Source organism: Perissodus microlepis, chromosome 15 (assembly GCF_051167445.1).
Source record: "Perissodus microlepis isolate ML-2025 ecotype Zambia chromosome 15, ASM5116744v1, whole genome shotgun sequence".
Taxonomy (NCBI): Eukaryota; Metazoa; Chordata; class Actinopteri; order Cichliformes; family Cichlidae; genus Perissodus; species Perissodus microlepis.
This window is the reverse complement of record NC_140475.1, coordinates 17,310,693-17,338,272: the sequence shown is the minus strand read 5'-3', so window position 1 is coordinate 17,338,272 and position 27,580 is coordinate 17,310,693. Positions and strand designations below refer to the sequence as shown.

General features: G+C 40.5%; 1 protein-coding gene across 2 annotated transcripts; it reads right to left on the bottom strand.

Moving 5' to 3' along the window:
- Nucleotides 1-50: 50 nt before the first annotated feature.
- Nucleotides 51-27,493, bottom strand: esr2a (estrogen receptor 2a). Of its 2 annotated transcripts, none has more exons than XM_084952136.1 (9): nt 27,262-27,493; nt 15,946-16,618; nt 15,484-15,650; nt 13,154-13,270; nt 12,031-12,339; nt 6,097-6,235; nt 5,436-5,569; nt 1,167-1,350; nt 51-948 (listed from the first exon to the last, which is right to left on the bottom strand). In XM_084952136.1, exons 2-9 carry the CDS (start codon nt 16,329-16,331, stop codon nt 729-731), a joined length of 1,656 nt encoding a protein of 551 aa, XP_084808262.1. In that variant the 5' UTR covers nt 16,332-16,618; nt 27,262-27,493; the 3' UTR covers nt 51-728. The 2 variants fall into 2 exon arrangements, with proteins under 2 accessions (XP_084808262.1, XP_084808261.1); XM_084952135.1 differs by having other exon boundaries at nt 15,484-15,677; nt 27,262-27,492.
- Nucleotides 27,494-27,580: the final 87 nt, after the last annotated feature.

Here is a 27,580-nt window from a genome sequence, read left to right as displayed (position 1 = left end):
AAAGTATTATCTTATGTATGTGTCATAATTCATAATTGTCTAAACATGGGTACAAACTGCATTTTTATTATTATTCATGCATCTACATGTTCAAAATAAATATAAGAATAAAAATCAATGGATTTTTGAAATTCATCGATTAAATAAATTTTCATTTGCAACTGTGGGATGGACAAAACTTAGCAGATGAAGGCGTGACCCTGGTCTGTGGGGAAATCGTAAGTGTTTTACTGCATAGACCCAACAATAAACTGATTAAGTAATCAGCAATAATCAGTAACGACAGTCTTTTGTTGCAGCCTCGACATTAAAGTCTATGTGTATAGAAAAGACACTTAAGCATTAAAACATCCACACACACAAAGTTGAAACACAAACTGAGATTTGTTGAAGAAAACACATTTTCATTGGTTGACTGACTGATTTAATGGTCCTGTCACATATCCGAGTACAGCTGAGTGACCAGGTTTGACAGTTTGTTCCTGTTTCGCTTTAGTCTTTTGCCAATATAGTGGCAAAGCAAAGAATCCTGGAAGCGTGATCTGTGCTCCATGCGGTTAACTTTGAAGATATTGAAAGTTCACCAGAAACTGTGCGCAGCGTGTCAAAGATTCACCAGTGACAGATCAGAGAATCCAGCTCTCATTCCTGTGAAGATACTCATCATTCCCGTGAACTAGTTTTGTGCAAAGCAGTGAAAATTCTTTTGCATCGGAATTCTGATCTGACTACTGGGGTTCACCTCCAGGAGTCCAGGTATTTGAAGGTCCGCTTGCAGAGCTGTGCGGCGGGGCAGGAGCCTCACTCTGATCCTCCTCCTGCTGAGGAGGCTGGTGAGGCAGACGAGAGCTGTGCATGATGTGGGCATCCAACATCTCCAGCAACAGGTCGTAGAGAGGCACTATGTTCTTCACTTTCATGCAGTGGAGGTGGTCCATGCCTTTGTTACTGCACATTGAAAACAAAGTTGGGCGAGAGGTTAACGTAATGACTTTTGATGGGAACAATCTAGTCAGATGAATGTGTTTCATAACACTGCAGGGCTTTGAATAAATCTGAGCTGTAAAATAAATTCATTTACAGATCTGTCTCCCTTTTTTTTTTTTTTTTTTTTTTTTTTTTTTTAAATATCCAGGTTTTAATAGCATGATGTTGGGTCCTGTTACCTGACATGACGGATATGTGAAAGCAGCATGAGCAGGTGAGCCAGGCGGGTGTACTGCTGCCGGAAGGTGAGGCCGGTTTTGCTGATGGCAAACACCAGAGCGTCCGTCACAGCGTCCAGGAGGCGCAGCAGCTTGGGCCGGCTCTGCAGGTCCTCGCTGCCGTCTGAGGAACTGAGGCACATGTCTGGCAAAGAAAATGGGAAGAAATACACTTTAAGTGTGTCTACACAGTAAAGACTATATTACAGATATCAATATAGGAGTTTAATGTTTGAAGCTAAAGTAAATAAAACATTTTGAGATCTTTCTTAAAGAAGTAGTTGTAAAGAAAGAGTTTATTCATCAGAAGTGCCTTTATAAACTGTGTAAAAGCATAACTGGATTTTTCATGCAGACATCTTGATTCGGTCACAGCAGGAAAAGGACAGATGACCCAGAGAACCAGCGTGTGCAACACCACCAGTAACATCAGACTGAACCAGCTAAATGGAATTCATCCACAATTTATTTAAAATGCATACAAAAGATTTAACACCCCCGAAAACAACCACTGGCCTTCCCTCAAAGGAGAGTAACCAGGTGTTATAAATACAAATATTTTTTAAGTGTTTTTTTTTTTTTTTTTTAATTTACTTTGGCATAAAATACAAAGGACAGAAGCAAAAGACTTCTGGTAAGGTAACATCGACTCTTTGCTTCAACTATAAATGGATCAAAAGGTGCTTACGCATGTAGTCTGCGCCCAGAGGTGCATTATGAGCCAGGGGGAAAAAAATGATTTTATTTTGCACCCCTTTTCCTACTGTGAAACTTTCTGGTAGCAGAAGAAGAAGAAAAATCCCCATGTTTTGTTCAACACTAAATAAACACTTGTTGTGCTTGCAAATGCAGCTTGAAAAGGCCTGACATGCTCAAACATTTAGAAACATCCTGCCAAAGCATCGACCGTACAGTTTGTTCAAATATTTGTAGAGTACAGAACAGTGTCTAACAGATGGTGCCATGTCTGTACACACTGGACTGCCCCACGTGCCCTGTCTCCTTCTTTAAGGAGTAGTTTTCATTTTGAGGGTCATTAAAATCTCGTCTAAACATTTGCTTGGTTAGAATCTCTCTGCTTTTTATCTCTGGCAGCAGAACTTTAAATCTGTTTTTGGAACATTCTGATCTACTTTGGTTTTAGTTTTTTCCAGTACTACAAAAAGATTATCCACAAAACATCACCATGGGGTTTTCCACTGTTTGAGAGTTAATAAGTGACACAGGGGCTCTGGTCTGGGCCAGGGGCTTTCATGGTATTGAATTAGCAGATGTCAGAGGGACTGGCTTTAAATTGACTAAAAAAAGGTAGTATGATCTTCAACTCCATGCATTTGTTGATCTCTCTCTGTCTGTCTGTCAGTGCAAAGATCTGGATGACACACCTCAGTTTTACTGCATACAAAAAAACGTGACAGTACTCACAGGTGTTTCTTAGTGGTAGGGTATGTGGTTTAACTGGTTGCTCTCCCAAACCACTGACTAATCAAGTAAACTCCTTTTTTTCCTTTTAAACTATGCCAGACGTTGAACTTCTTAACAACAACTTAACATAATGCCTTTACTATAGTTTGCAAACACCTACTCATTCCTTTTACAAAACAAATGTTGAGCTCCAAAAGCAGCGTGCTCTTGTATGGATGCACAACTACCAACCCCCCCCCCAAAAAAAAACAAATAAAATGAATGAGTGGACACATACATAGCATGCATTATAAATTCATTTTAAAGGTCACAAATAGTTCTTTTTAAACTATATGTGAACACTAAACATCATCTCTCCTCTCCTCTGTCACCTAATCCTCTTCCTACTCACCTCAAGCCTCATCTCCTGAACTAAAGTCAGGGTGCTAAAACACAAAAACGTGCATAAACATGCTCTTTTATTCCTGATATTGTCACAATTACTTACAGTCAACAGATTATACATGTCAGGGCTCTGTGTGCGGGCAGGCGGAGAGGAGGATCCAAGCGCAGGACTCGAACACAGAATTGTAAATCAAAACCTCAGCTTTATTGCTGACATGAAAACCAAACGTGAAGTGAATACAGAAACCAAAAAACACACAGGCATAATCTGAGGGTACGACGCGACACTGAGCACGGGAAAACACAGGGCTTATATACACAGGGTAGTAATGAGGGAATGGGCAACAGAAGGGAGACACAGCTGGGAGAGATCAGGGCTAACGAGACGGGGGGAACCAAGCTGCACACACTAACATAAGACAAAGACTTTCACAATAAAACAGGAAACATGAATTACTAAACAAGAACGCAGACTCGACACTGAGAGACAAAATAACATGGAATACATACATGGAACTCAAACAATACATGAAGCAGAATAAAACCAAAATATAATAAACTCAAAATACTGGGTCCAACGGACCCAGAACCGTGACAGTACCCCCCCCCTCCAAGGGCTGGCTCCCGACAGCCCTAAACAAAAAAAAAAAAAAAAGCACAACAAAACAAAGCACCAGGCCAGGGCGGGCGGAGGGACAGAAACCAAACAAAAAACAAGGAGCAAGAGTCCAGATACACAAAACAAAACTAGACCAGGTCAAACCATGAGTCCACGAAAAGTCCAGGGGGCCGACCGTGCACACGGCAACGGCAGCGACGGGCAAACAGTTCTGGAGGCCGACCGTGCACACGGCAACGCCGGCAAAACCAATCAGGAGGCCGACCGCTTGGAAGGCAGTGGCGGCCACTGAGCAGGTCTGGAGGTCGGCCGCAATGCCAGCGGCGGCGACGAACTCTTTCCGGAGGCCGTCCCCGACGGCCATGATGCCAACTTAGAGGCCTGGAAAACGGCCGGCAGAGGCGAGGCGGAACAGGTCGAGCTGGCTCTGACGGCGGTGTGGCAGGCGAGGCAGGACCAGACGAAGACGAAGGCGAGGCTGGACCAGACGAAGGCAAGGCTGGACCAGACGAAGGCGAGGCTGGACCAGACGAAGACGAAGGCGGAGCTGGACCAGACGAAGGCGAGGCTGGACCAGACGAAGACGAAGGCGGAGCTGGACCAGACGAAGACGAAGGCGGGGCTGGACCAGACGAAGGCGGCGTCACGGGGGCTGGACATACATGTAAGCTAAGACTCTCTAAAGAAACAGCATTGTTGTTGTTCGGCTTTTCATTTCGCCATTTGTTGATTCACTCGAAGAGCAAGTAACGTAATATGGGTCAAGTGATCAGTTTGATATCAATCTCTCGTGATACACCGTCATATTTACATTATTTGTACAGTACGAATGATTTGCTTTGGTACCTGGTCAAACTTCAGTTCTCCTCTGTCTGTCTGGCTGCGCTTCTCTAACAGCGCACTCACAGGCTGCAGCTCCCCCCGCCCCCTCGCTCAGTCGCTTAGTACCATACCAATATTAGGGGGGATTTACGCACAGTCATAAATTCCCACAGTGTGCACTATGTGCTTTGAATATTGTGTGTAGTTTTTCTTTTATACAGTTGTCAGCCAGGCATCTAACTATGAAAAAAATTACACTCCAAAAAACCCCGGGCTTCTGAAAAAACAACCCGGGCTTAAGGCCAGTAAGCCACCCCCACGCTCCGCCACTGCTTCTTACACAAAAACACACCATGCCTCACATTTAGTTTGTTGGGATCTGATCATCTTAAATGTATTTAGGGTGACTAGGTCCCACAAGTAATCATGTGGTTTTCTTCTATGTGACAGTAAATGCTCTTACTTGAATCTAAACCATATTCTGTAGTCTTGGCCATTTTAGTCAGCTCTGATTTAATAAAAACAAACTTTTAATAACATTCGTTTTTGATTTTTTATATTCTGGGGCTGAAGGTGAAACGGCTCTGTAGTCGGCAAAGTCAGACAAAAGTCTGACTTCGCTTGTGGAGGCAATTAAAAAGAAAACATTAATGATCTCACCAGAGAGGCCTTGACCGTGTTCATCTTCACTTATGTACCACCTGCTACTCTAGCTACTTTAGCAGAACCTCTGAGTCCTCATAGCACAGACTGAAACTACACAGTGTTCCCAACAGGGGTCTTCAATGCTAGTTATTGGGTTTATGGACATGCTTACCATGTGTAGGCTCACAAGATTACATGCTGAGATACCAATCTAACACCCCATTGTGGGTTCATGTTCTGGAGACAAACAAACAGTCTCAGTCTCACTTATGCACATGCAGCACATGACACTGAGAGAGGACCTCATGTCCGCCCACACAAACATGCTCACTCACTGGAGTTGAGGAGGATCATGACCTTGAGGCAGATGTACTCCTCCCTCTGCAGCTTGAGCTCTCTCACCCTGGTTGTGGCAGCTATCAGCATGTCAAAGATCTCCACAAAGCCCTGGACGCAGTTTCCTTCTTCTCTAAAAAGACAAAAATGTTGTTTAATTGCATCGCACTCTTGATTTTTACCTCCACAAATTAGCTAGACATAACACAGATGTAACTCCCACCAAGAAGTAAAAGATGATCTGCTGTTTTAACTCTGAAGAAGAGCAAGAAAGCACTTTACACAAGAGGAAGGAGAGTAACATTAGTGATGTCTCTCACCTGGCAGAAAAGATCACCAAAAAAACCCCCAGAATAGGTGTTTTGGGTTCTTAAATGCTAAAAATGGGTTGTTGTAGCCTATTGCTAGGTGGTTGCTAGGCAACATGTTGCCATCGTAATATGCGATGTAGCTAAGAACCTTTAGGAGCCTGAGGAGCCAGATTTGGTTGCTCAAGCCCTGATGGTCTAGGAGGAGTTGACAGACACAGAAACAAACATACAGAGGTTTGGTGTATTATCATAAGATATTGTGTGTAAGTACACTGGGAACCACTAATAACTCTTTTTAGAAGCAAGTGCCTCTAATCAGGCGAGTGAAACAAGGTTTAGGAGGTGGTACCTGCTCAGGCTGAGGTCAGGGCAGAAGATGAGTTTTCCTGGATGGTCCACTGACCTCCACATCAGTCCAATCATCAACACCTCCAGCCAGCAGCACTCCAACAGATGGACCTGGTCTACGAGACTAAGCTCCACAAACCCTGAGAAAAGGATGTAATCATAAAGTACATAGCTGTGAGCAGATGAAGCATATCACAGAAACCTGAATATCGGTCTTTAACGAGTCTAATGAGCAACTAGGCAGCAGCATGAAGAAAAACAGGAGGTAAACAACTTGGTTGGAAGCATTTTTCCATCTCATTGTCTATAAAGACAGAATGCTGACCTAAAAATATCCAAAACAAAAAAACAAACAAAAAAAAACAACAACAATAAAATAAAATCTAAAACAAGCAAAAAAGACCACCTTTTTACAGGCAGTGCCATTAAGAGCAATGTGAGACTTGATACTGATTAACGAACCAACAAAGTAAAACAAAAACACGGCACCGTCTCAGCAAACAGTTTTCAGGGTGGATAAAAATGGAATTATGATGAGCAATTATTTGTCAATTTACAAATATATAATTGCAGATAATTTTAATAATCACAACATAATTACAAAATGTTGCTTTTTCATTTTTTGTCTCAATTGTAAGAACTGACCGATACTCAAAGCTAACATGTCAGTAGCTTGTTGTAGACACTCTGTGTAAACAAAAAACAATAGACAAAGAGAGCTATTAAATTTACTAAGAGTTAGATAAATGAAAAAGACCCAAAAAACAGGAACCAGTGTCCTGGAGACAGGCCTTGACTGTGTCTCAGTCTGGAGTAGCCCTTGCTGAAAGGCGGTGGGTTGGGGTCGGTATCTTAGTATCCCCTCGGCTTGTTGCCTGTACACTGGAGTTTTTCCCGATGGACAAACAGTGCCAGGGCCTGCCAGGGCTGCCCTTTGTCACTAATTACCGATCCAGGAGGGGCTCAGAGTAGAGTTGCTACACCTCCACATCAAAAGGAGCCAGCGGAGGTGTTTCAGGCATCTGACAAGGACACTTCCTGGGTTCCTCCTGGTTGAGGCGTTCCAGCCATGTCCCACAAGGAGAAGGCCCCGGGGCAGACCTGGGATACGCTGAAGAAATTAGATCTCTCAGCTGGCCTGGGAATGCTGCCTTTGTGTTCCCCCAGAAAAAGCTGGAGGAGGTGGCCAGGGAGGAAGGTCAGGGCTCATCTGCTTAGGCTGCTGCCCCTGCGACCCTGCCTCAGATAAGCAGTAGAAAATGGATGGATAGATGGAGGTTCCCTCCCACTGGGTGACCACCGATGTGATCACCTAGCGAATGAAAGTTGTCTTCTGATGGTGTAAAGCAAGGGTCAGCAACCCTAGGCACGCGTGCCACAGTTGGCACGCGAAGGATTAACTGATGGCACGACCATAGCTGGACTGGCCATCGGGCATACTGGGCATTTGCTCGGTGGCCCGGTGACTTTTTTTTTCTTTGTAACGGTATAAACAATGAAAGGTGGTGGATTGGCCAGATGCTGGTCGGTGTATAAAAATAACTCAGTTGTTTGGTGGTGGCTGTGGTGGTGCTTCCTCAGATTCAGTAACATTAGCAAGTGGTGGAGGCCAGCAGGTGGATGAGAGAAAGGGGAGGCAGGAGGGGAGACCCGAGGCACACATATGGCACACTGACTTCTGAGGAAATTTTAAATGGCACTCGTCATCAGAAAGGTTGCCTACCCCTGGTGTAAAGTTACCGTAAGCTTTCTGTGAGCTTTGACAAGATCTGTCACTCTTTAAATTACTTTTTGCAAAACGCCAAGTAAACTAAATAAGATAAGATAAGATAAGATAACCTTTATTAGTCCCACACGTGGGAAATTTGTTTTGTCACAGCAGGAAGTGGACAGTGCAAAAGTTATGAAGCAAAAATTAGAATACAATAAGAATAAATACAGTACACAACTGTACAGAATAGAATAAAATAAAATACTATATACAGTAGAATAAAATATACAATAAGATAAAAATAGAATACAAATGTTATATACAACTGAGTAAAAAATACAACGATGCCAGAAAAGATTATTGTACTTAGTGTTATTGCACATGTGTGGATGTGTGTGTTTGATCAGTTAAAGTCTTTATTGTGGAGTCTGACAGCAGTGGGGAGGAAAGACCTGCGAAATCTCTCCGTCCCACACCGTGGGTGCCGCAGTCTCCCACTGAAGGAGCTGCTCAGTGCTGTCACAGTCTGCTGCATGGGGTGGGAGATGTTGTCCAACAGTGATGACAGCTTAGCCACCATTCTCCTGTCACTCACCACCTCCACTGGGTCCAGAGGGCATCCTACAACAGAGCTGGCCCTTCGGATCAGCCTGTTCAGTCTCTTCCTGTCCCCGGCAGAGATGCTGCCGCCCCAGCAGACCACACCATAAAAGATAGCAGAAGCCACCACAGAGTCATAGACTTGCACCAACAATCATGTCAGAATCAAAGTTACAAAGATTATTTTACTGCTACTCTCACGTTCAATATGATCATTTGTGCATACATATGAACACACATTCCTAATAAAGTGCTCAGTGCTAAATCCTGAACAGGCAACAGAAAAACCACAGACTTGTATGGTCTGTACCGCTGTCACAGGCTACGACAACAATGAGCATCCAGACAATTCCCTTTAGCTTGAAATTAAATGGTTCTTTGCTGTAATGATTTACTTCACTTTTTCAGGCTTAAATTGGTTAAATTCACCACATGCCACAAGCAGTCAGAATTAATTAACAAGGCCAATAAAGATACAGAAATCCACCCTTTGTGATACATTGTTATGTCACAGCTCGCTGCCAGACTCCAGGGGTCCGTTCTTCGTACCTCGCTAAGTAAGTTAGCTGGATTTGATTGTTGACGATTTCGCGTGATCTTGGATCGTTCGGTTCTCCGAAGCTCATCCGGGACTTGCTGTCATAGCAACAGATCCGTAAGCCTAAACCTGCTTGGGAGCAGGCTTACTTTATGTAAACAGGATTAGATAGCGGCCACTCAGGTATGTCCGCTTCATTTATACGAAAGCAACAGCGATATTTTTCCACTGTTTTTCCATAAATAAATATTATCAATGTAACTAAAGATAATGCAGTATTTGATTCTTTTATTGATTTCATACAGATACATACAGGTCATTTCCTAAAAAAAGGGAAATGTACTATTAATCATTCTATTTCATGTATTTGATTATTTCAGATGTAATTCATATTTTACAGTAGTAATAGTAAATTACTTCGTGTAATCAAGATGAGAGACCACGGCTATAAAAGCGAAGGTGGATTTGGGAAGTCTGTCGCAGTCATGTCCTGTCCGTTTGTACGCGAGCAACCCATTGCGGAAGGTGCAAGATTGATAAGGAGAGTTTTCAGAATTCAGCGTATATTGCGGGATAGACAGGATCCTTTAGCTCAGCACGACAGTGTGCTCATAGAGAGATATCGATTTTCCCGTGAGGGTATTATTTACTTAACCAACTTGTTGACGAGGGGGTGCAGGACCACCACCTGTCTTTTTTTGCTCTGCCCTTTTCTTGGTTGCTGTTATAAACAAACAGATTATTTCAGGGTCTCTTTTCAAGAGACTAAAAGCAATATAAGTGATAAATATTACCATTCTGTAGAATATTCTTATATTTCACTTTTACTTGTTCCCATGTTCTAGTGGGTCCTGTTGTGGCTCTAATGTGAAAGAGGATATAATGTAATATAATATGATATAATATAATATAATATGATATAATGTACTATAATATAATATAATAAATTTACCCTACCGCCTGCTGGTGTTGGCCAGAGGGGCCGATGGCGCGACATGGCAGCCTCGCTTCTGTCAGTCTGCCCCAGGGCAGCTGTGGCTACAACCGTAGCTTGCCTCCACCAGTGTATGAATGTGAGAGTGAATGAATAGTGGCATTGTAAAGCGCTTTGGGTGCCTTGAAAAGTGCTATATAAATCCAATCCATTATTATTATTATTATTATTATTATTATTATTATTATTATTATTATTATTATTATTAAATTACTTACGAGTTTAATTTGTCAGCAACTTTCTGCCAGCCCCCTCTCCTTGCTTTGCAGCCTTTGCAGTGTTCCCTTGCGTTTTAATTAAACTCTGAAACTCCTGAAATCCCTCAATCAAGAGTTCTTGCTCTGCTGCCGAAAAATACTGAGCGCGCTCCTTCAACATTTTCGCCGACCAATCAAAGGGCTGCCGATCAATGTTTCTACTATCGATGCGTAGCCCCTTTTAAGCCACCCAGTGATCTCACATTACTTCATCCAGCTGTACTAATCGTCAACAACAGGTGTGTTCGGAGAACCGGAATAGCGAGCTCAAAGTTGGCGCGATAATTTGATCTTGGATGTGTCATTTGATCTTGGATGTAGTAAGCGAGGTACGAAGAACGGACCCCAGTTCCATCACTGCTGCTGTGTTTTACAGGCTCAAACGCTAAATAAAGCAGAGACAAATGTGCCAAGCCACAAACACATCATTAGCTGTCTTGAGACAGTGAACTGCTCAGCGAGAAGAATAAAATACCTAGATCTGTTATCATTAAAGCAATTTTTACTGATGTTGTAGAAAGACTCTTTGTATAATCTCAAACTAATTGCATTTCTCAACTCAAGCAAACATGAAAACTAGACATAATAACAGCTGCTTCAGGAGCACTTTGAAATGCCCTTGTTTTATATAGAAAAGCTTTCATCTAATACAAGATTCAACTAATCAAAATGTTGTAAATGAGAACTAACGATTAATGATTTTGTGGCAACTTTGTTACTGTGTGTGTTGTGCTATATACTCACCAGCTATTTTGTCAAGTGCAAATATTGACTCTTATCAGCTTTCAAATGGTAGCAACTCAGTGCTTTTAAGAAAGTATGGAAGTCAACTTGCGAGAGTTCAAACCAAAAATCAGAATGGGGAAAAAAGGTTATGTAAGTGATTGAACATGGCATGGTTGTTGGTGCCAGACTAGTCTAGTCTAAATAGTCTGAAAGAGAGAAAATACATTGTGATCTGACAAGACGTCAGCAGCAACTGTTACAATCACACATGTTACAATCAAGATATGTAAAAGAGCATCTCTGAATCCGCAATATGTCCCTGAAGCAGATGGACTACAGCAGCTCACTGTGTTCCACTCTTGTCAGCTAAAAACAGGAGGCCAAGATTAAAGTTCGCACAAGATAACGGACAAGAAAAGACCGGAAAAACTTTTCCTGGTCAAAGCTTTAGATGCCAGAGCCAGAATTTGGTGTAAACAACATGAACGTACGGATCCATCCTGCCTTCTATCAAAGGTTCAGGTTGGTGTAATGGTACAAGTTTGGGCTTCTTAGTACCAACTGAGCACTGTTTAAATGCCACCACCTACCCGAGTCTTGTGGCTGACCATTTATATTCCTTCATAACCGAAACTATAATGTACTAACTACAACGTCATCTCATGGCTGCTTGCAGCAAGCAAACACACCATCACAAAGCTCAAATCATCTCAAACTGGTTTCTTGATCATGACGATGACCTCACTGTACTCATATGGCCTCCTCAGTCACCAGATCTTAAGCCAACAGAACATCTTTGGGATTTGGTTGAATAGGAGACTCACAATCAATCACAATGATGTCACCTAAAAATTACAAAAAGAAGTGTATATTTTCTTCATCAGTGTATACTACACTTTATTTATTCATGACATGAATTGCTCTGTTGGCGAAACACTTATTTGTGTCAGCACTCTGGCTTGAACCATTAATTAAGTGGTGTTGCCACATTGCTATGTAACTTTCATTTAGATTTTTTTGTTGACCTGAATAACCTGAAGAAGATAAATATTTTTTTTTAATTATATAAATTCATCTAATTTTTTTAGAAATATCACAAAAACAAATACCTGGAATCTTCTTGGCCCAGCTAATCATGTGAACCAGCTCTTTATCTGCCAGGTTAGTGAGCAACATCATGACGCTTGCTTCGGTCAGCGGCCTCTTTGCGTCCTTCATGAGGTAGATCTCTGGCGGCTCCGCCTCCAATATCCGCTCAATTAGCTGCTCTGGGGTCAGTGCAGGTTTTTTGGGCTCATTTAATGAACCTTCAGCTGGTCCAGTTATGCCCTTTGATTCAGCTGTTTTGCCCTGTGAGGATTGACGGGTTAGCCGCCTTGCCTGCGAGTTCCTGCAGTTTCCACGCTCCTTTCGAATACCTGTGAGTAACAAGGCAAGCATTAAATTATAGCCAATTTTTACCCATGTTCCAGACTGTCCATATCTGTTCAATTTTGCTGTTGTTTTCTATATATGCTTGCAATTTTGGGGGGGTTAAGAAGGGTAAAGCAAAAGGCAAAAATGGCAAGCAGCAAGTCCATCAGTTACAGACAAAAAATTACTGAACAGGCTACAAGATCTGGCACCATGTAGTTCCTACTTGGAAAAACAAAATGTCGGAATAAACTGAAATCCAAATTTAGGTTATGGGAATCCTATTTACTGCAAACAGATGTTGAAAAGATTTGTTTTATGTGGAAATGATTAACAGAGCCACTGGTGGCTTTTAGAGTCAGATCACATTTCTCATATGTAGAAAAAAAGCTAAAGTAAAAGTGCTGGAACCATATTAATATGTGAATTAAATTAGCTGTTTTTGCTGTGGACTGTTCATATTTGACATATTCATGTGCTGTAATAAAACGCTACATCATTATCTTCCAAGCACGTTCTTTCCAAGTGTGCGAAATTATTTGATGAGTCCCAAAATCAATATCCTCCCCTTTGATCCTGGGTTCACTTTCAATCAAACATTCCAACTCATACTGCCAGCCTAGCAGGTCCAAATTGTCTTTTTTTGTTTCTTTTTTAAATTTCAGATAAAATAAATCAAACATTATCACATGACCAAGTTATTTAGGTAATAATCAGAACATCAAGCTACTGTTGGCTGGATTCAGAAAAACAAAATGCAAAAACTTCTATCGGAACTAGTAGAAATATGAAACAATGTATACATATAATCATACTAACCACATTTGGTCATGCCAACTTCATAGCATTTGCGAAGGCGACATGCCTGGCAGCTCTTGCGGCGGTTCTTGTCAATAGTGCACTGATTGGTTGCCGGGCAGATATAGTCATTGTGTCCTAAAACAAAAAAAGAGGGAGACATTGAGACAAAAATAAAAAGTTGGATAGAAAAAATGAAAAATGAGTTGTATGAAGAAAAAGACAATGCAAAGTTGCATCCCTGCACAACAGACAGGCAGACTGAGAATTTCCAGCTTGTGCAACTTCCAGCAAAAATCATTGATGACAAGCAGTCTTTTGTGGTCAGTTCAAGCCCTCTCTCTGTACCCTGGCCATTTTGCTCAAAGACTTAATTTGCATAGGCAGACATAATGTTTGAACAGTGGTATTTTCAGAAAAATGTCAACTGTGATCCAAAATTACCATCTAAATCCAGTTTAGCATGCTATACGCATACTGGTTTGCCTTAATGTATAACAATGGTTAAATGGTCTAGTTTTGAATATATTTGTTCAAAAGCTCAAAGTGCTGTGTAATACAAGATAATGTCAAAACAGCTGTAAAATAAAGCTTAAATTGGCAACATACAAGTTTTTAGCTTCAAATTATCATTATGAAATAAATTTTGATTATAATGGGAAGTTAATGACTTGACACCACAGGATATGGATTTGTTCCAGGCAAGCCTCTGACTAGGCAATCTGTCAGGCAGCGAGTACAAAAAGCTCTGGGAAACTGGACGTTTAAGTGCACAAAGTTTTCCCTAATAAGCATCAGTAGCATCCTCCAGGTGACAACCAGAAAAGCTTCGTACTGAAGTGATAATAGCTCCAGCGTGTCTCCCCCAAATAGAGATGGGAGCAATTATACCATGTAGGACACAGCTATGAGCCAAAGAAGGCTGTTTGGGAAAATGACGTTTTGGATGGGTAGATAAAACCATCACAAAACACATGAAAGTCAGGGAAACTACTCTTTGTCCAGCTGTTTTGTGGCCTGTGTGAGAACAGTGTGGATGTCACAAATTCCTACTTGAACGTGGAATATTATCAACTTTATTAAGCATGGGAATAAAAGAGCAGAACTAGTACTGAAATATTATAGATATAAAGATGGGAATTATAGTGACCACTATCCACAAAACATCCACTAACAGAGCCACGAGGTCCAGCAGGGATGAGTCAAAGCCATTAGACAAAGGTCAGCAGGAGGACATCAGATCATTTACGCATGTGGAGCTCTGCGCAGACTTGCTAATACTGCACAAAAAGTGCGCTGTAGTGACTCAGTGTCAGCGCTACCAACTATTAAAACAGGAGCATCCAAAAACCACCAAGATCTAGGGTGTAAGGTTATATCCTAGAGGACTTATTAGTTTATTCTTTACTAATAAGTCAGTAAGGCATAAACATAACATTTGGATGGGTACGCGCAAAGGAGTTACGTCGACATTAATATGAAACTGGTGAAGAAAAGCGCAGAAAAGCACAAAAAAGTACAAAATAAAACAGAAGTGGTGTGAAACACCAACCAACGAGAGCAAAGTTGTACATCTTTAAACTTGAGAGAAGCAATCAGGACTTTGCAACAGTGACACAGTTTTAAGTAGTGCATGAATATCTGCTCTACCAATCAATCTGCAGTAATATTTACACCTCTGATGACGTCTCACAAGTGTTAGCTTTATTTTTTTACCAAGATTGTTTACACAGACTTTGTAATTGCAGAGAAATACTCCATTTATTTTGGTCATTTCATTTTCAAGCAGAAAGCCCCTGGGGGCCTAACAGGTTAAAAGTTAATTCCCAATAAAACCAACTGTAAGTTGTTTAATAACATTGCTGTCTGTATTATTGTTAAAGTCATAAATTATCACCTTTAAAGTGTTTGTGCTAATAACACCATGTACGAGACAGGCATGGAGAGCAGCACTGACTGGGAGAGGCTTTAAACAGATGACATACTCAGTTCAATTCAACATATAAGACTTTCAGAATGCACAAGCATCTACTTAAAATCTATTTATTTAATCTATCATCTGTGATATTATTAGGTACAATTATAATGTATTATTCATCTCCCTTAAATAAACAGGCATCCAACTGAGAAAATTTGCTTTTCAACTTTGCGACTCATTTTATTTCTCTATCTGATAAGAAAACCATTCGGTCAGACAGTTATTTGTTGTGAATGAAATACAATTTCAAGCACTTTTAAGCACCACATTTGAAATTCAAGCACTTTTCAAACCTTGAAAAGTCAATATTAAAATTCAAGCATTTTCAAGGATTTCAAGCAATTGTTCGAACCGTACGTATGTTTTGTCTCACCTTGGATGCTCCTCTTGAAGAAGGCCTTACACCCCTCACACGACCAGACTCCATAGTGGTAGCCTGAAGCATAGTCATGACACACAGCACAGTAGTGGAGATCTGCCTTCCCACCTGAAGACGCCATGCTCTCCTCGCTCTCCTGGGAGTGCCTCCTCACACTCTTGCTAACAGACAGTTTTGAGTCATGATTTCTTCCCAAGACAAAAACATGTAGATTAAGTATGCAAAACAGTTGATTAAAAGTAATACACAGTAATAAATCACTGAATCAGTAATGTGATTACAGATGATTATTTTTAGCTTGCTGTAGCTTTAGTTGAAAAAGAAAAAAATGGAAAAAAAGGTTACTAAAAACAGCTGTTCAATAAATAACAGGTTAAGTACTTATTGAATAATCGTTAGCTGGCCAACTACTAATTAAAGAGCACAGCGTAGTCAAGGTGTTGCGCCCAGTCCTACCTGGTTGTTATAACACTGTCCCACGGAGTCTGGGCTGACTGGCCTTGCTGGGATCGACCCTGGGGGCAGTGCAGCGTAATGGGCGTCCCCACACGGCTGTGGCTGGGCCAAAATAAAGAGGCGCTCAGAGACTGATGGACAGAGGAGCATTCGGAAATGCTCGGACCACCATAGCTGAAGATAGTTGGACTGTAAAAAGGTATGGTGGTGAAGTCATGGCCGAGGTCGGTATATGGTGAGCGGATACAGATGGGCTGGCTTGTTTCATGGGACAGACCAGGAGAAGAAGAGCCGAGGATCGGGGAGAGAATGCAGCTACCAGCTCGGCTGGAGTCGATCTCCTGGAGCTGCAGAAGCTTCTCAGGCGAGGAGGCAGCGGCCATCATGACACCAAACGCTTCTAATATCACTTGAATTACTACATTACCGGCAACTGGAAAGCGTCGCCAAAAAACAACAGAGCTAGGAGAGCTACCTCAGAGCTCACATGGTCAAAGCTGAGAAATGGATTTTACTTTGCTTTCTGCTCGGCATAACTGAATATCCTCGTGAAACAGTCCAGAAGATGGAGGTTACAGGAGAGGAGTGTAAGACAGGGTAGGAGGGATGTTCACTATTCCTTCTCAGTCCTGCCATGGGTTTTTCATCAGTAAAAAGCAGCAGAGCTTTCCACCTGGACAAGAAAGAAGAAGGGACAGGTTGATATACTGAAATACACGGCATGACCTGCGATTGTAGATGAAATAAATATATTTCATTTACAATCTCTTCTTTTAAACTTTGGTAAAACTTCATACTTAGCTCCCCTGATAATATCTGAGTACAATCAGTTTACAGAAAAAAGGAAAAAAGTAGAATCAAAAAGAACGAAAAGAGTGGGAGCAGTAGTCCCAGCTAAGCCTACCACTCCCACTCCACAAAGAGAGAAAGAGAAGCTACAGTGTGTATAGATTTCTCCAAAACACTGCACATACGTGGCATGTACATAGGAGGAATTCTAGTAAAATTCCTGAATCACTGGAACTGGTGCAAAATTGAACCCTTCTTAACTGTGTGAGCCCCTCGCCCCATCTCTAGGAGTGAGCCCACACACTCTTCAGCGGAAGCTTACTTTTGCACAGTGTAGTGGTTTATAGGGCTGTGCGATATGACCAAAATCTCATATCCCGATATAAGAATTCTATCATCCCGATAACGATATAAATCACAAAAATTTAACATTTTCTGTAAATTCTGTGAATCTCGGGCAGCTCGACTTGCGTGAAGTGTTTCCAGCTGCGCGTCCTTTACCCGGATTCGAGTGTTTTAACCGATGCATGAAACTATACATTTTTAGACATAAGTTGTAACAGCCGCCGTTTTCTTTGTGAGTATTTATTACACGGCGTGCTGCGGGGAAAAGCCTGTTCTAACGTTTGAGTCAAAGGCCTATTTTTTTTAGCACCTGCCGGCTCTTTTTTAATTCTCATCCGTAAATAATCTGCTCTTTCACGTGATTCAGTTTATTTTGAAAAGTCTCAACAGGATCTTGAGCTTTATTGTGAAAGGTTTATGTGGAACATAAATAAGCGGACACGCGAAGGTGTTACCGTCGCTGTTGCTAATGACAACGCATAAAAACAGGCGCTTGTCCGTCAGTAGTGTGGTTATATTACATATAAGAGAAAGAGAGAACTTTAAGAAATTAATATAGCCACTACAGTGACCATCAGAACAATGAAAAAATATTGTCGTAAACAGTTTATTTTGCGACACCACGAAACAAACGATAGCGTAAAATGAAACGATAGATGTTTTTATATCGCCATCCGATATATATCGTTATATCGAACAGCCCTAGTGGTTTACACTTTTACCTAACAGTTGAAAGATCGCCATGTGTTCAATCAGGAGGGGACGTAAATCCTTTGGGTTGCATCAGGAAGGGAATCAAGTGTAAAAACTTACAGCTAACTGCTGCAGTGATCCTTCCTAAATAAAGGAGCAGCCAGAAGTAGCTTTCTTTTAGAGGCATTACTAGAGATTTTGCATTTTTGAGTCACTAAATTCCTTACAGCATCAGTAAAACCTTTAGAAAACAGATTGTGTCTCCGTATTTTGACAGAACTCTCTTTTTGCACCCCCATTGATGATATGTGCACATGCAACATGAGCCGCTACAAGTCAAACTGCATGCTGTCAGCTCTAACGATCAGTAGACGCTACAATTTCACTTACTTCTTCAAAACACCTGCAGTATCTACCAAAAATGGTGAAAGGAAAAAGAAATTGTGATTTATGATGCCCTGTGGACAGAAACACCTGAAAGATCAATAAATGCAGTGCGAGTGCACAGTAACGCACCACAGTGCAGCCCAAGGACACGTTGGTTTACTCTTACGACATCTGATGAATCAAATCCAGCAGTTAATCATTCCTGAATGGCAGGAGTCTGTCTTCAGTCGCTGGTACACAGTGTCTCTACCTTTGTGGCATAAAGCCCACACCTGTAAGTCATTACTTATCCAGGAAAAACGCCTCCATTAATCTCAGTAAATATCAGAGAAGAGTAACAAACTCGATAGTTGGAGGCTTCTGCTGCAAGTAAAATGAGCACTGCTAAAGAAATGGCAGTAAATGGACTGTCATAAGTGCCCATTAATTATTTGGGACAGTTTGAAAGAAACCAAGGTGAATTCTCCTTTTTATGACATGAAATTCAACCATGCCTGCAAATGCTGTTCTTACAGCTGTGAAAACATAATGAAAAATGAAGGCAGGGAAACACAAAATAATATTTTCATCAGTAGAGCAGGGCGATATGACCAAAAATATTTATCACGATATACATTTGAAAATTTGCGATAATGATATAACTGACGATATAATTGACACTAGACAAAATACTTTACAACTCCACAACTTTATTTGTGCAAAAAACCCCATCAATGTATTTTCACTTAAACAAGCAGCTGTTTGTTATGTGCATTAAAGTTATATAAAAATGTAACAGTGGAAATGCAAACTCCTTGCTGACAGTTTAACCAAAAGGCATTTCCAGTGGAAATTGGCCGACATATCCTCAGCATAACCATGTATAATATCCACAAAACTTAAAAAGAGGTTATACTCACACAATATGGTAATATTACCATATTGCACATGGACTCTTCACCCTCCTGCCCTCTGGGAGGCGCTACAGGAGCCTCCGGACTAAGACCACCAGGTACCGGAACAGCTTCTTCCCCACAGCTGTCAGACTCCTGAACTCTGCTTCCTGACATCTGACTCACATTAAACACATGGACTGGAGATACAAACACCCACAACCACCTACACACACACTGGACAACTGTACCCTCATACACACAATAATAACATGGACTGAACCACCACTCACAACCACTAGCACTTTATATAGCCCCTGTAGAAATTATCCACATATCTCACTTATCTTAACTGCACTACTGTATAATTCTGTGTAAATAATCATTCTGTACAATACAATAATTTTTAATTCTACAACTGTTTATAACTTGCATATCTCATATTTCTGTATAGTTTTTCATATTTATATCCTGTACATACTTATAGTTATAGCATATTCATAACATACTTCATACCGTGTACATTATAACATACTAGAGCAGGGCGATATGGACAAAAATATTTATCACGATATACATTTAAAAATTTGCGATAACAATATAATTGACACTAGACAAAATACTTTACAACTCCACAACTTTATTTGTGCAAAAAACCCCATCAATGTATTTTCACTTAAACAAGCAGCTGTTTTTTATGTGCATTAAAGTTATATAAAAATTTAACAGTGCAAATGCAAATTCCTTGCTGACAGTTTAACCAAAAGGCATTTCCAGTGGAAACTGGCCGACATATCCTCAGCATAACCATGTATAATATCCGCAAAACTTAAAAAGAGGTTATACACACAATACGGTAATATTATGTTGAAGCACAGTACATATCACTCCGCGAGGCGCCTGACTACGGTAGCCATAATGCTCCGACAATCCATCAAGCGGTTCGGCTTTGTAGCTTAGCAAAGTCGTACTAAAACATTTGACAGATTTTCAAGCGCCGTGTACATAAAATCGTTTCGAGGTCAGTAAACACAACCAGAATTCATACATAAGGCACACGGGATTATAAGGGCCACTGTCGATTTTCAGAAAAATCAAAGGATTGATTTTAAGTGTGCCGTATTTTCCAAACAACGCGGTAATGACGACGGCCCGCTAGCATGCTCTACCAAAAATAGTGCTTTGTTGCGTATATGATGGACGAAAGCTAAACCAGTTCCACACCACTGAAGTTGCAGCATTTTTACAAACCAGTTCTGGTTCATCCGTTTCATTTAACGATCCGCTTTCGCTCTTCTCATTCTGCGTCACCGCCATGTGCGTATGTAAACATAGGCACTGCGCACGCACGTTTTACCCATATTCTATCGCGATATTTCATTTTCCTATCGTTGCCCAAAATTACACCGGTATTACCGTGAACGGTATGATATAGCCCAGCCCTATAACATACCATAATAGACCCATTTCTGTAATATACTCACATATCTATATTATTGCTAATATATATTTGTAATATATCTATATCGTGGCTAAAGCACTTCTGGATGGATGCAAACTGCATTTCGTTGCCTTGTACATGCGACATGTGCAATGACAATAAAGTTGAATTCTATTCTATTCTATTTTTTAAAACAGGAAGATTACCGTAATTGTCGGGCTATAAGCCGCTACTTTTTGCACAAGCTTTGAACCCTGCGGCTTTTAGTCAGGTGCGGCTTTTCTATGGATTGTCCATGATTTTTGTGATATCGTAAGACGATTTGTTTTGTTTGTTCCGCTGTTGTACGGCACTACGTTGCCTGGCAGAAGGGCATGTGATCAGACACACAGTATTGGGGTTCAAGAGTGGTATGTTGGTCACATGTCCGTCCGCCAGGCAACGTAGTGCCGTACGAAGTAGCACGAAAAACAAACTTCAAAGTAGCGCTACGCGTTCAGAGGGAGGCGTGGATGATGAGCGGCGATAAACTTGCAAAAAGCAAGTTATGCCCAACTCCACCAGTGGATTCTGACAGCGTGGAAAAGTGTGAAAACATCCACTATCACCAACGGATTTCGAAGGGCTGGACTGCTGCATGATGGAGAGGAGGACACCGCCACGGCCCTTCTGAGGGTGTTGGACTCTGACACTGACAACGAGGATTTCTTTGGTTTTGAAAGTGACAACGAAGGAGAGAAGCGGAGAGTGGATGACGAAGCCACCCTGAGCCTGTTCGTATCCGACCCTGGAGAAGAGGACTTTGGTGGTTTTAGTGCGCAGGAAGAAGAGAAAGATGGTGGTGAATGACTGACTTTTCTTCTTGTTAAAGCCGTGTCGCTGCACCTGAGCCTAAAAGGTAGGCCGAATCTATTTTTCTGGTGTGCTGTAGGTTATTGTTATGTACTACATTTGTTACTCATTTATGAAGCACAGTACATGTTTCGTACTTGTAATTACCGCTACTTGTACATATACCTAAAAAGTTATGCAAATATGTACCCATAACTTGTTTTTCAAAATATTAATAAAAGTGATGTGTCTCCAAACAGCCATCTCTTTCCTGACAATTCGCTTTGTGCATATTCTCTTACATATGATAAGTCAACATTGAAACACCTGCGGCTTTTAGTCAGGTGCGGCTAATAGATGTACAAAACAGGATTTTCCCCTGATTTTAGCTTGTGCGGCTAATATTCGGGTGCGCTTTGTAGTCCGGAAAATACGGTACTTAATAGGACTAGATTTTGCAATCCCAAGTGATTCAGCTCAGTACTTGCTCCGAGTGGATTTTGAGGCATCAGTTCAGTTGGCTCCAAACAAACAGATAAATTACAATATATGATGAATAGAGCAAATACCGAAAGCGAAACTAAACAACAAAAATAGACAAAAGATAAAATCATGTTGCTCAAATAAATCCAAACTTTTTCCTTCTGCAGAGAACGTGTAAATAAGCAACTGTTTAACAGAACATATCAGTATATTTGTTGTTCCCACCCATATGGAAAAGATATATATAAATCTTATAAAGTTTGTATCTGTCTTGTGTGAAACTTGTATGAAAAGCATACAAGAGTGAAAACAGATATAAGATCCCTTGAAAAATTATATAATGAAACTTGTATGTTTTGGATACTTACTAAAACAATATATGAAAGTAATGAGAAAGTGGCCACTTTCATGAGTAAATCATGTAAGCCTTATATGATTTACTCATGAAAGTGGCCACTTTCATGAGTAATCACATATAAGTTTTTACTATTTCTTTTCCATATGGGCACAGCTTGTTTTCGCTGCCCTTGGGTGTCTAAAAAACATCAGTTACTGCAACGGATTCGAAGGTGAATTTGCCTTAAAACCAATTTGCATTTTCATAAAAACTAAATGCAAAAATGTGCCATATGTACTTTGAGTATATTTGGAGATGTTTACAATAACTGAGGCAAACACTTGCTCCCAAATTAGCCTCGACACACAACGAACTGAATGTTTTTTTATAAACATATCTGGTTTGATAAATGATCCACTCCTTAGCTGATGACAGATAATTGATTCTTCTATGGGTTTATAATCCTTTCCTTTCCTGAATGACCGAAAATCAAAGCCTATGAGCCAATGTCTGAGGTTTAAATGCACTGGTTGCCAGCTCATCTGTTTCTCCTTAATACTTGGGGAATGATATATGATTAAAAGTAGACCAATGGATCACAAAAACCTATAAATCAATAACGAGTGAGTCGGCATCTGATTACCTGTAATTTGAGGAATGTGTGCTGGTGAAAGCATTAAAGAAGAACAGAGCAGGAGAAGGAGGACTAGTTGTCTTCTTCAACTAGTCTCACAGTGATTCTTGTGACCTTGTGTCTGTAGATGGTGAATGTTCCTCCCAAAACAGATGAGTCACATTAAAAGAGATTGCGGCAAGGTTTTTCTTCTTTAATTACCAATTCTGGCTAAAAGCAGATGTGGAAGAGTTTTTGTTTCCTTTGAAGCTTTGACCTTGCCTTCAGACTTCCTCACTGTTACACTCTCTAGAAGCTGGCAACTTATTGTGGGAGAAAACCTCCCTGCGCATCTTGCTGCCCCTACTATCAGCTCACATGGTTATAAGGCTTTAAATTTCAAGTCAAGCAGTTGGGAAATCTTACTAAAGGATTCTTAGTACCATTTCTGCGTCTCCAGCTAATTCTGTTACAAAGTGACAGTGACGCCAGGACAAAAACCCGTTGCATCATGAAAACAAAGGGTTTCAAATTTTAAAGATCTTTGTCGAATGATGAAGCAGATTTATGGCCATCTCTAAAACCTCACTTTCATGTCTTTGTGGGTTTAAAAACCAATTTGATGGGGTGCTGTTTGCTTTAGTCCTCTAAATGTCAGAGAAAAAACATCCTCAAATGAAAAGCACTTGTGTCCAACTGAAGCAAGTATTTATTAAGCAATGGATGTTGTTTTAATCTAAAGGTATCTTAACCAAATAATTCCACAGCACCCATAGTGAGTGACTGAGGGAGCGGTTACCGCTGCATTACTAATCTTGACTAGTTTGGAACTTATTCTACTTCTTTTCTCTATTTTTACAACAAAAACAATTAAAGAAGTGTGAATGCTGGCCCTCTTGGTCAGGTCTCTCTTTCATCTTGATAAATAAAAGATTAATATAAAGAATATAAATATTTTTCATTTGCAGTGCATTAGGACAGCTAAGGATATCTCACCAAAAATGACGTCGTGTGGTGGATTATACAGACAGAAACCTCAGAGACTATGCATCATGTGGAAAAGAAAGCATACCTTCTTTCAATTTTAACGTGTAATCGATCAGGACATTAAGAAAACTTACTTATTAGTGTATTTATTTAACAACAATTAAACCAAAAATGCAGAAACAGTGTGTGAAAACACTAAATGCAGCCCATGATTCAATATCTTATACGTAACTGTTTTCTGCATGACATGAGAAACTGATGAAGTCTGATAAATGATGGTGATCATTGTCCCGTTGTCTGATCCAATTTGGGTAAAGCTTTAGTGGACAGACAGATGGTCTCACACTTGACTGTAGAATACTTTGGTATACTTAGAGCCCAGGCCCTTTGGCTGTGAAACAAGCCCAAATCATCACCCATCCATTACCATACTTTTTCTGCTTACATGCCGTGTTTCGTTTTCTCCAACCGTGGTGCAGTGAATTATAGCCAAACATCTCCACTTTCTCTACAAGTCTTTGCAAGTATTGTGGTTTGTTCAGATGCAACTCAGGAAACCTAAGTTGTGCTGTTATTCAGAAAGGTAAGAGGCTTTTTCCTGTCAATATTTACTGACATCTAGAGTAACCCTTTCCAGATTGATGGGCAACAACAGTTGTTTCTTCAGGCTCATGGCTGTTGTCTTTCCTGTTTGGCGTTGTTCTAATGCACACCTGAAAAATCCAGACCAGCAAACTGCCAAAAGTTTTGCTTTTATAGGAGGTGCTTACGCCTGCCCTGCTTGTTGATCAGGTAATCCCGGGCATTTGAATCAAGTGCATCTGGCTGCTACTTACTACTTGTATTCTGGCTTAATTTTTGTATCATAAAAAAAGACACTGTGTAGTATGTCATATGTTGTTGTACAGCTGAGACGGATTTACCCGTCTTTTGCTGAGGACGAGATTATTTTTATTATATTCTTGCACATAAAACGTTACAGTTACACACAGAAGGTGTACTTTTTCCCCACATGACTCAAGATTACATAGTTATAAATCCTCATAGAAATACACGTGCGTTAAAAAAGTCAAATCAATCTAAACTAGCAACAACACTATCCGTTCCCAATTATTAGCCAGAATAAACAAAATCTCAAGGCCGTGTCGTTCCCTTATCCTAAAACCTTACAGCCTCCCTAAAAATCAGGCAAAAATGGCCTTTGCAAAAACAGTCCTGCCTTACTGCACACGGCAAATATGTGGGGATGTTGGTGTAGGATAGTGCCAGAGAACGTGCAAAATATTTCACTGAAATGCACCAGGGAAGTGTTCTGTCTCAGACGATATGCAAATACCTTTCAGAAGAAAATTAAACACTTCAGTCGGCAACAATTAGAATGCATAATTTGAGGCTTCTTTGCACCACTTGCTCAGTTAAACATTAATTAACTCAATTACTTAGTCTCCCTGTACACTTTAAATTAATCCAGAATGCAATACATTTGAATCTTCCAGGCTTATTTGTACAACATAATCAGCAATTATTCAACATGGATTTAATAGATACAAAGGGAGACCTCTGAATTTAGTGTAATCCAAGACAAAAGCAGTACTAACTTTACCTGCCTGACAATTCCAGAAAGATCAACAACAAAAAAGTAGAAATATACCTGAAGATCTGTTCCAATAGAAGTAATAAGTGATACATTTCCTGAGTGGCTGTAGTTATTTCCTTCAACTAATTTGAAGGAACTGCACTGTAATAGTCGGTATTAGCTGTATTGTTATATCCTATTGGCATTTTAGGGTCCGTAATGAAATGGAAATAGGAAATACTAATCTGTACTCTAATTATTAGGCATTAAGACAATTGTATGAGCAGATAATAGCATTACTGACTGAAATAAGCATTCCCACAAATGTGTCATCTACCTGTGTTAGTGGTCAGTACTTCTCTGTTTATGCTGATTTGTTTTCCTGGCACAAAACGTTAATATTCAAGGGAAAAATAGACAGGAAAAAAAGGTATTGTTCTGCTTCAGTTATCTACCAAATTGCTGTTTTAAGCATCAGTATTCCACCCAGAAATTCACAACTGATGCATCCTTAATTTTAAACCTATGCTTCCCTCATGCTAAACAGCAAAAACAGAGTCACATTTGTTTGTATAGCTCTATTCAGACACAAGGAACATGGAGTACTTCAGAGACATTTAAATCGTGGCTACAGGTGATACAGGATGCACAATCAATCATGACAGAAACAGAATAACAACAATTAGAATCCAAGGACAAACAAGACTAGAGTTGTTCCTGTGGTCACAGATCTCTACTTATATAAATCTGGCATGTTAATTCCTGTCGTAGAAGTGATCATCACTGCAAATAAGTGTTGCTTCTTCAAAAAAGTCTCATAAAGTGTGAGAGGAGAGCTCTGATCATCTCCCCTGAACAACTTCTGTAACTCAAAAAGTCGATAATAAAACACCACTTCTCTCTAGGTCGAGTCAGTGCACACTGGCCTCATATTAATTTAATTGCTAATATTTCATAGTCTACATCTTGAGACAAGTCAGGGCCACAACTAATGACTGCACTTATTATCATATTATCTGAAATTGTGTGCTGAAGTAAAATTTCCTCATTTTCCTCACCCAGGCTGGAGTCAAAGTAAAGCTGTTCAGCTGTCAAAATTGAAAGATTAAATACTAGAGATAAAAGCTTGTTATATTTGCCAGACCAAAGCTAAAATAAATGAATTTAAAAAAAAGCTTAAGGGAAGAAAAATGACACCAAATCATCTGTAAAAATAAGATCACACAATCTTAAGCTTCACTTCTTACCTGCTGTGCCATGGACCAGATAAGTATAACTGACCTATTAGCACCAGAGCTAACTGTTTAAATAGACGACCCTGGAAATAACTACATATCTTGTATGATGTGCACAAAGGAAAGGAAATTCTTCCTGTGAGCTTGACCCTAGCAGAGCAGACAGCTGGCCGATAGCAGCCTCTTGTTTACACAGTGATAAGTGCTTCTTGAAGTGGCCTTGTGTTCACATTAGACTTGTTTAAATGGAAAACACTGATTCTCCACAAAAGTGCACGCAAAATACAGAAACGAGAGACCCTACAGCCCTAATGATCCAAGAATACACTGGAGGCTAACAGACCTTAAACGATAAAGGAACTAGTAAGATAGTTTGCGTATTAATAGCCTCCTTGCAGTTAAATCATATCCATACGACCTTAAACTTTTAAAGAAGCTTTTCAAAGATCGATTACATCCAGTTAAGATCTATGAATGGTTATTTTTAAAATACACTGGTCAGCTAAAGTCCTTAAAAGCCTATGTAGTGATTTCTTGCTGGAGTTTATTCTGGCCACCTGTTATTTATGTTATCTGTATTTTATGCGCTTTCTACTACAGGCGCACTACTTGTTGCATTGATATTTGACCCCGCAACAATAAATCTGAGGGACAGCGGGGAGTCTGTGAGCAGTCCTGGACGTCCTCTGCTTCAAAACGTATGTAAACACGTGAAAAATAGTATTACCTGTTCCTTCAGAAACACCAATGGCAGGGGAAAGTTTTCAGGCCGACCCCACCGAGTCCCCTCGTGGCGTCATGCGTGGGTAAAAGTGTAAAGTCAAGTGTTAAATAGGGCTGTCACGAACCGCTTAAAGTCCAAGCTCCGAGTTCACAGACAGCCCTGTTGCGCTGATATGAACCGCGGCTTTCAGCTCAGAGGCTAACGACCAGCAGCGTTTAGGGAAATGACTGCAAGCGACAGCGAGTTAGGTGCGGAAGTTCCGGCTGGCGCCTTCAAAATAAAAGAGATAACCACTATGAAGTAAAAACTGAAAAACAAACTG

What these genes read in the sequence shown, in the direction of transcription:
- esr2a (XM_084952135.1), bottom strand. Translation starts at nt 16,331, where the DNA reads ATGATGGCCGCTGCCTCCTCGCCTGAGAAGCTTCTGCAGCTCCAGGAG. An exon ending in GACAGTGTTATAACAACCAG is followed by an intron (nt 15,678 to 15,945) that starts GTAGGACTGGGC and finishes TGTCTTGGGAAG; the next exon opens with AAATCATGACTCAAAACTGT. An exon ending in CCTGACCTCAGCCTGAGCAG is followed by an intron (nt 5,570 to 6,096) that starts GTACCACCTCCT and finishes TTGTCTTTTTAG; the next exon opens with AGAAGAAGGAAACTGCGTCC.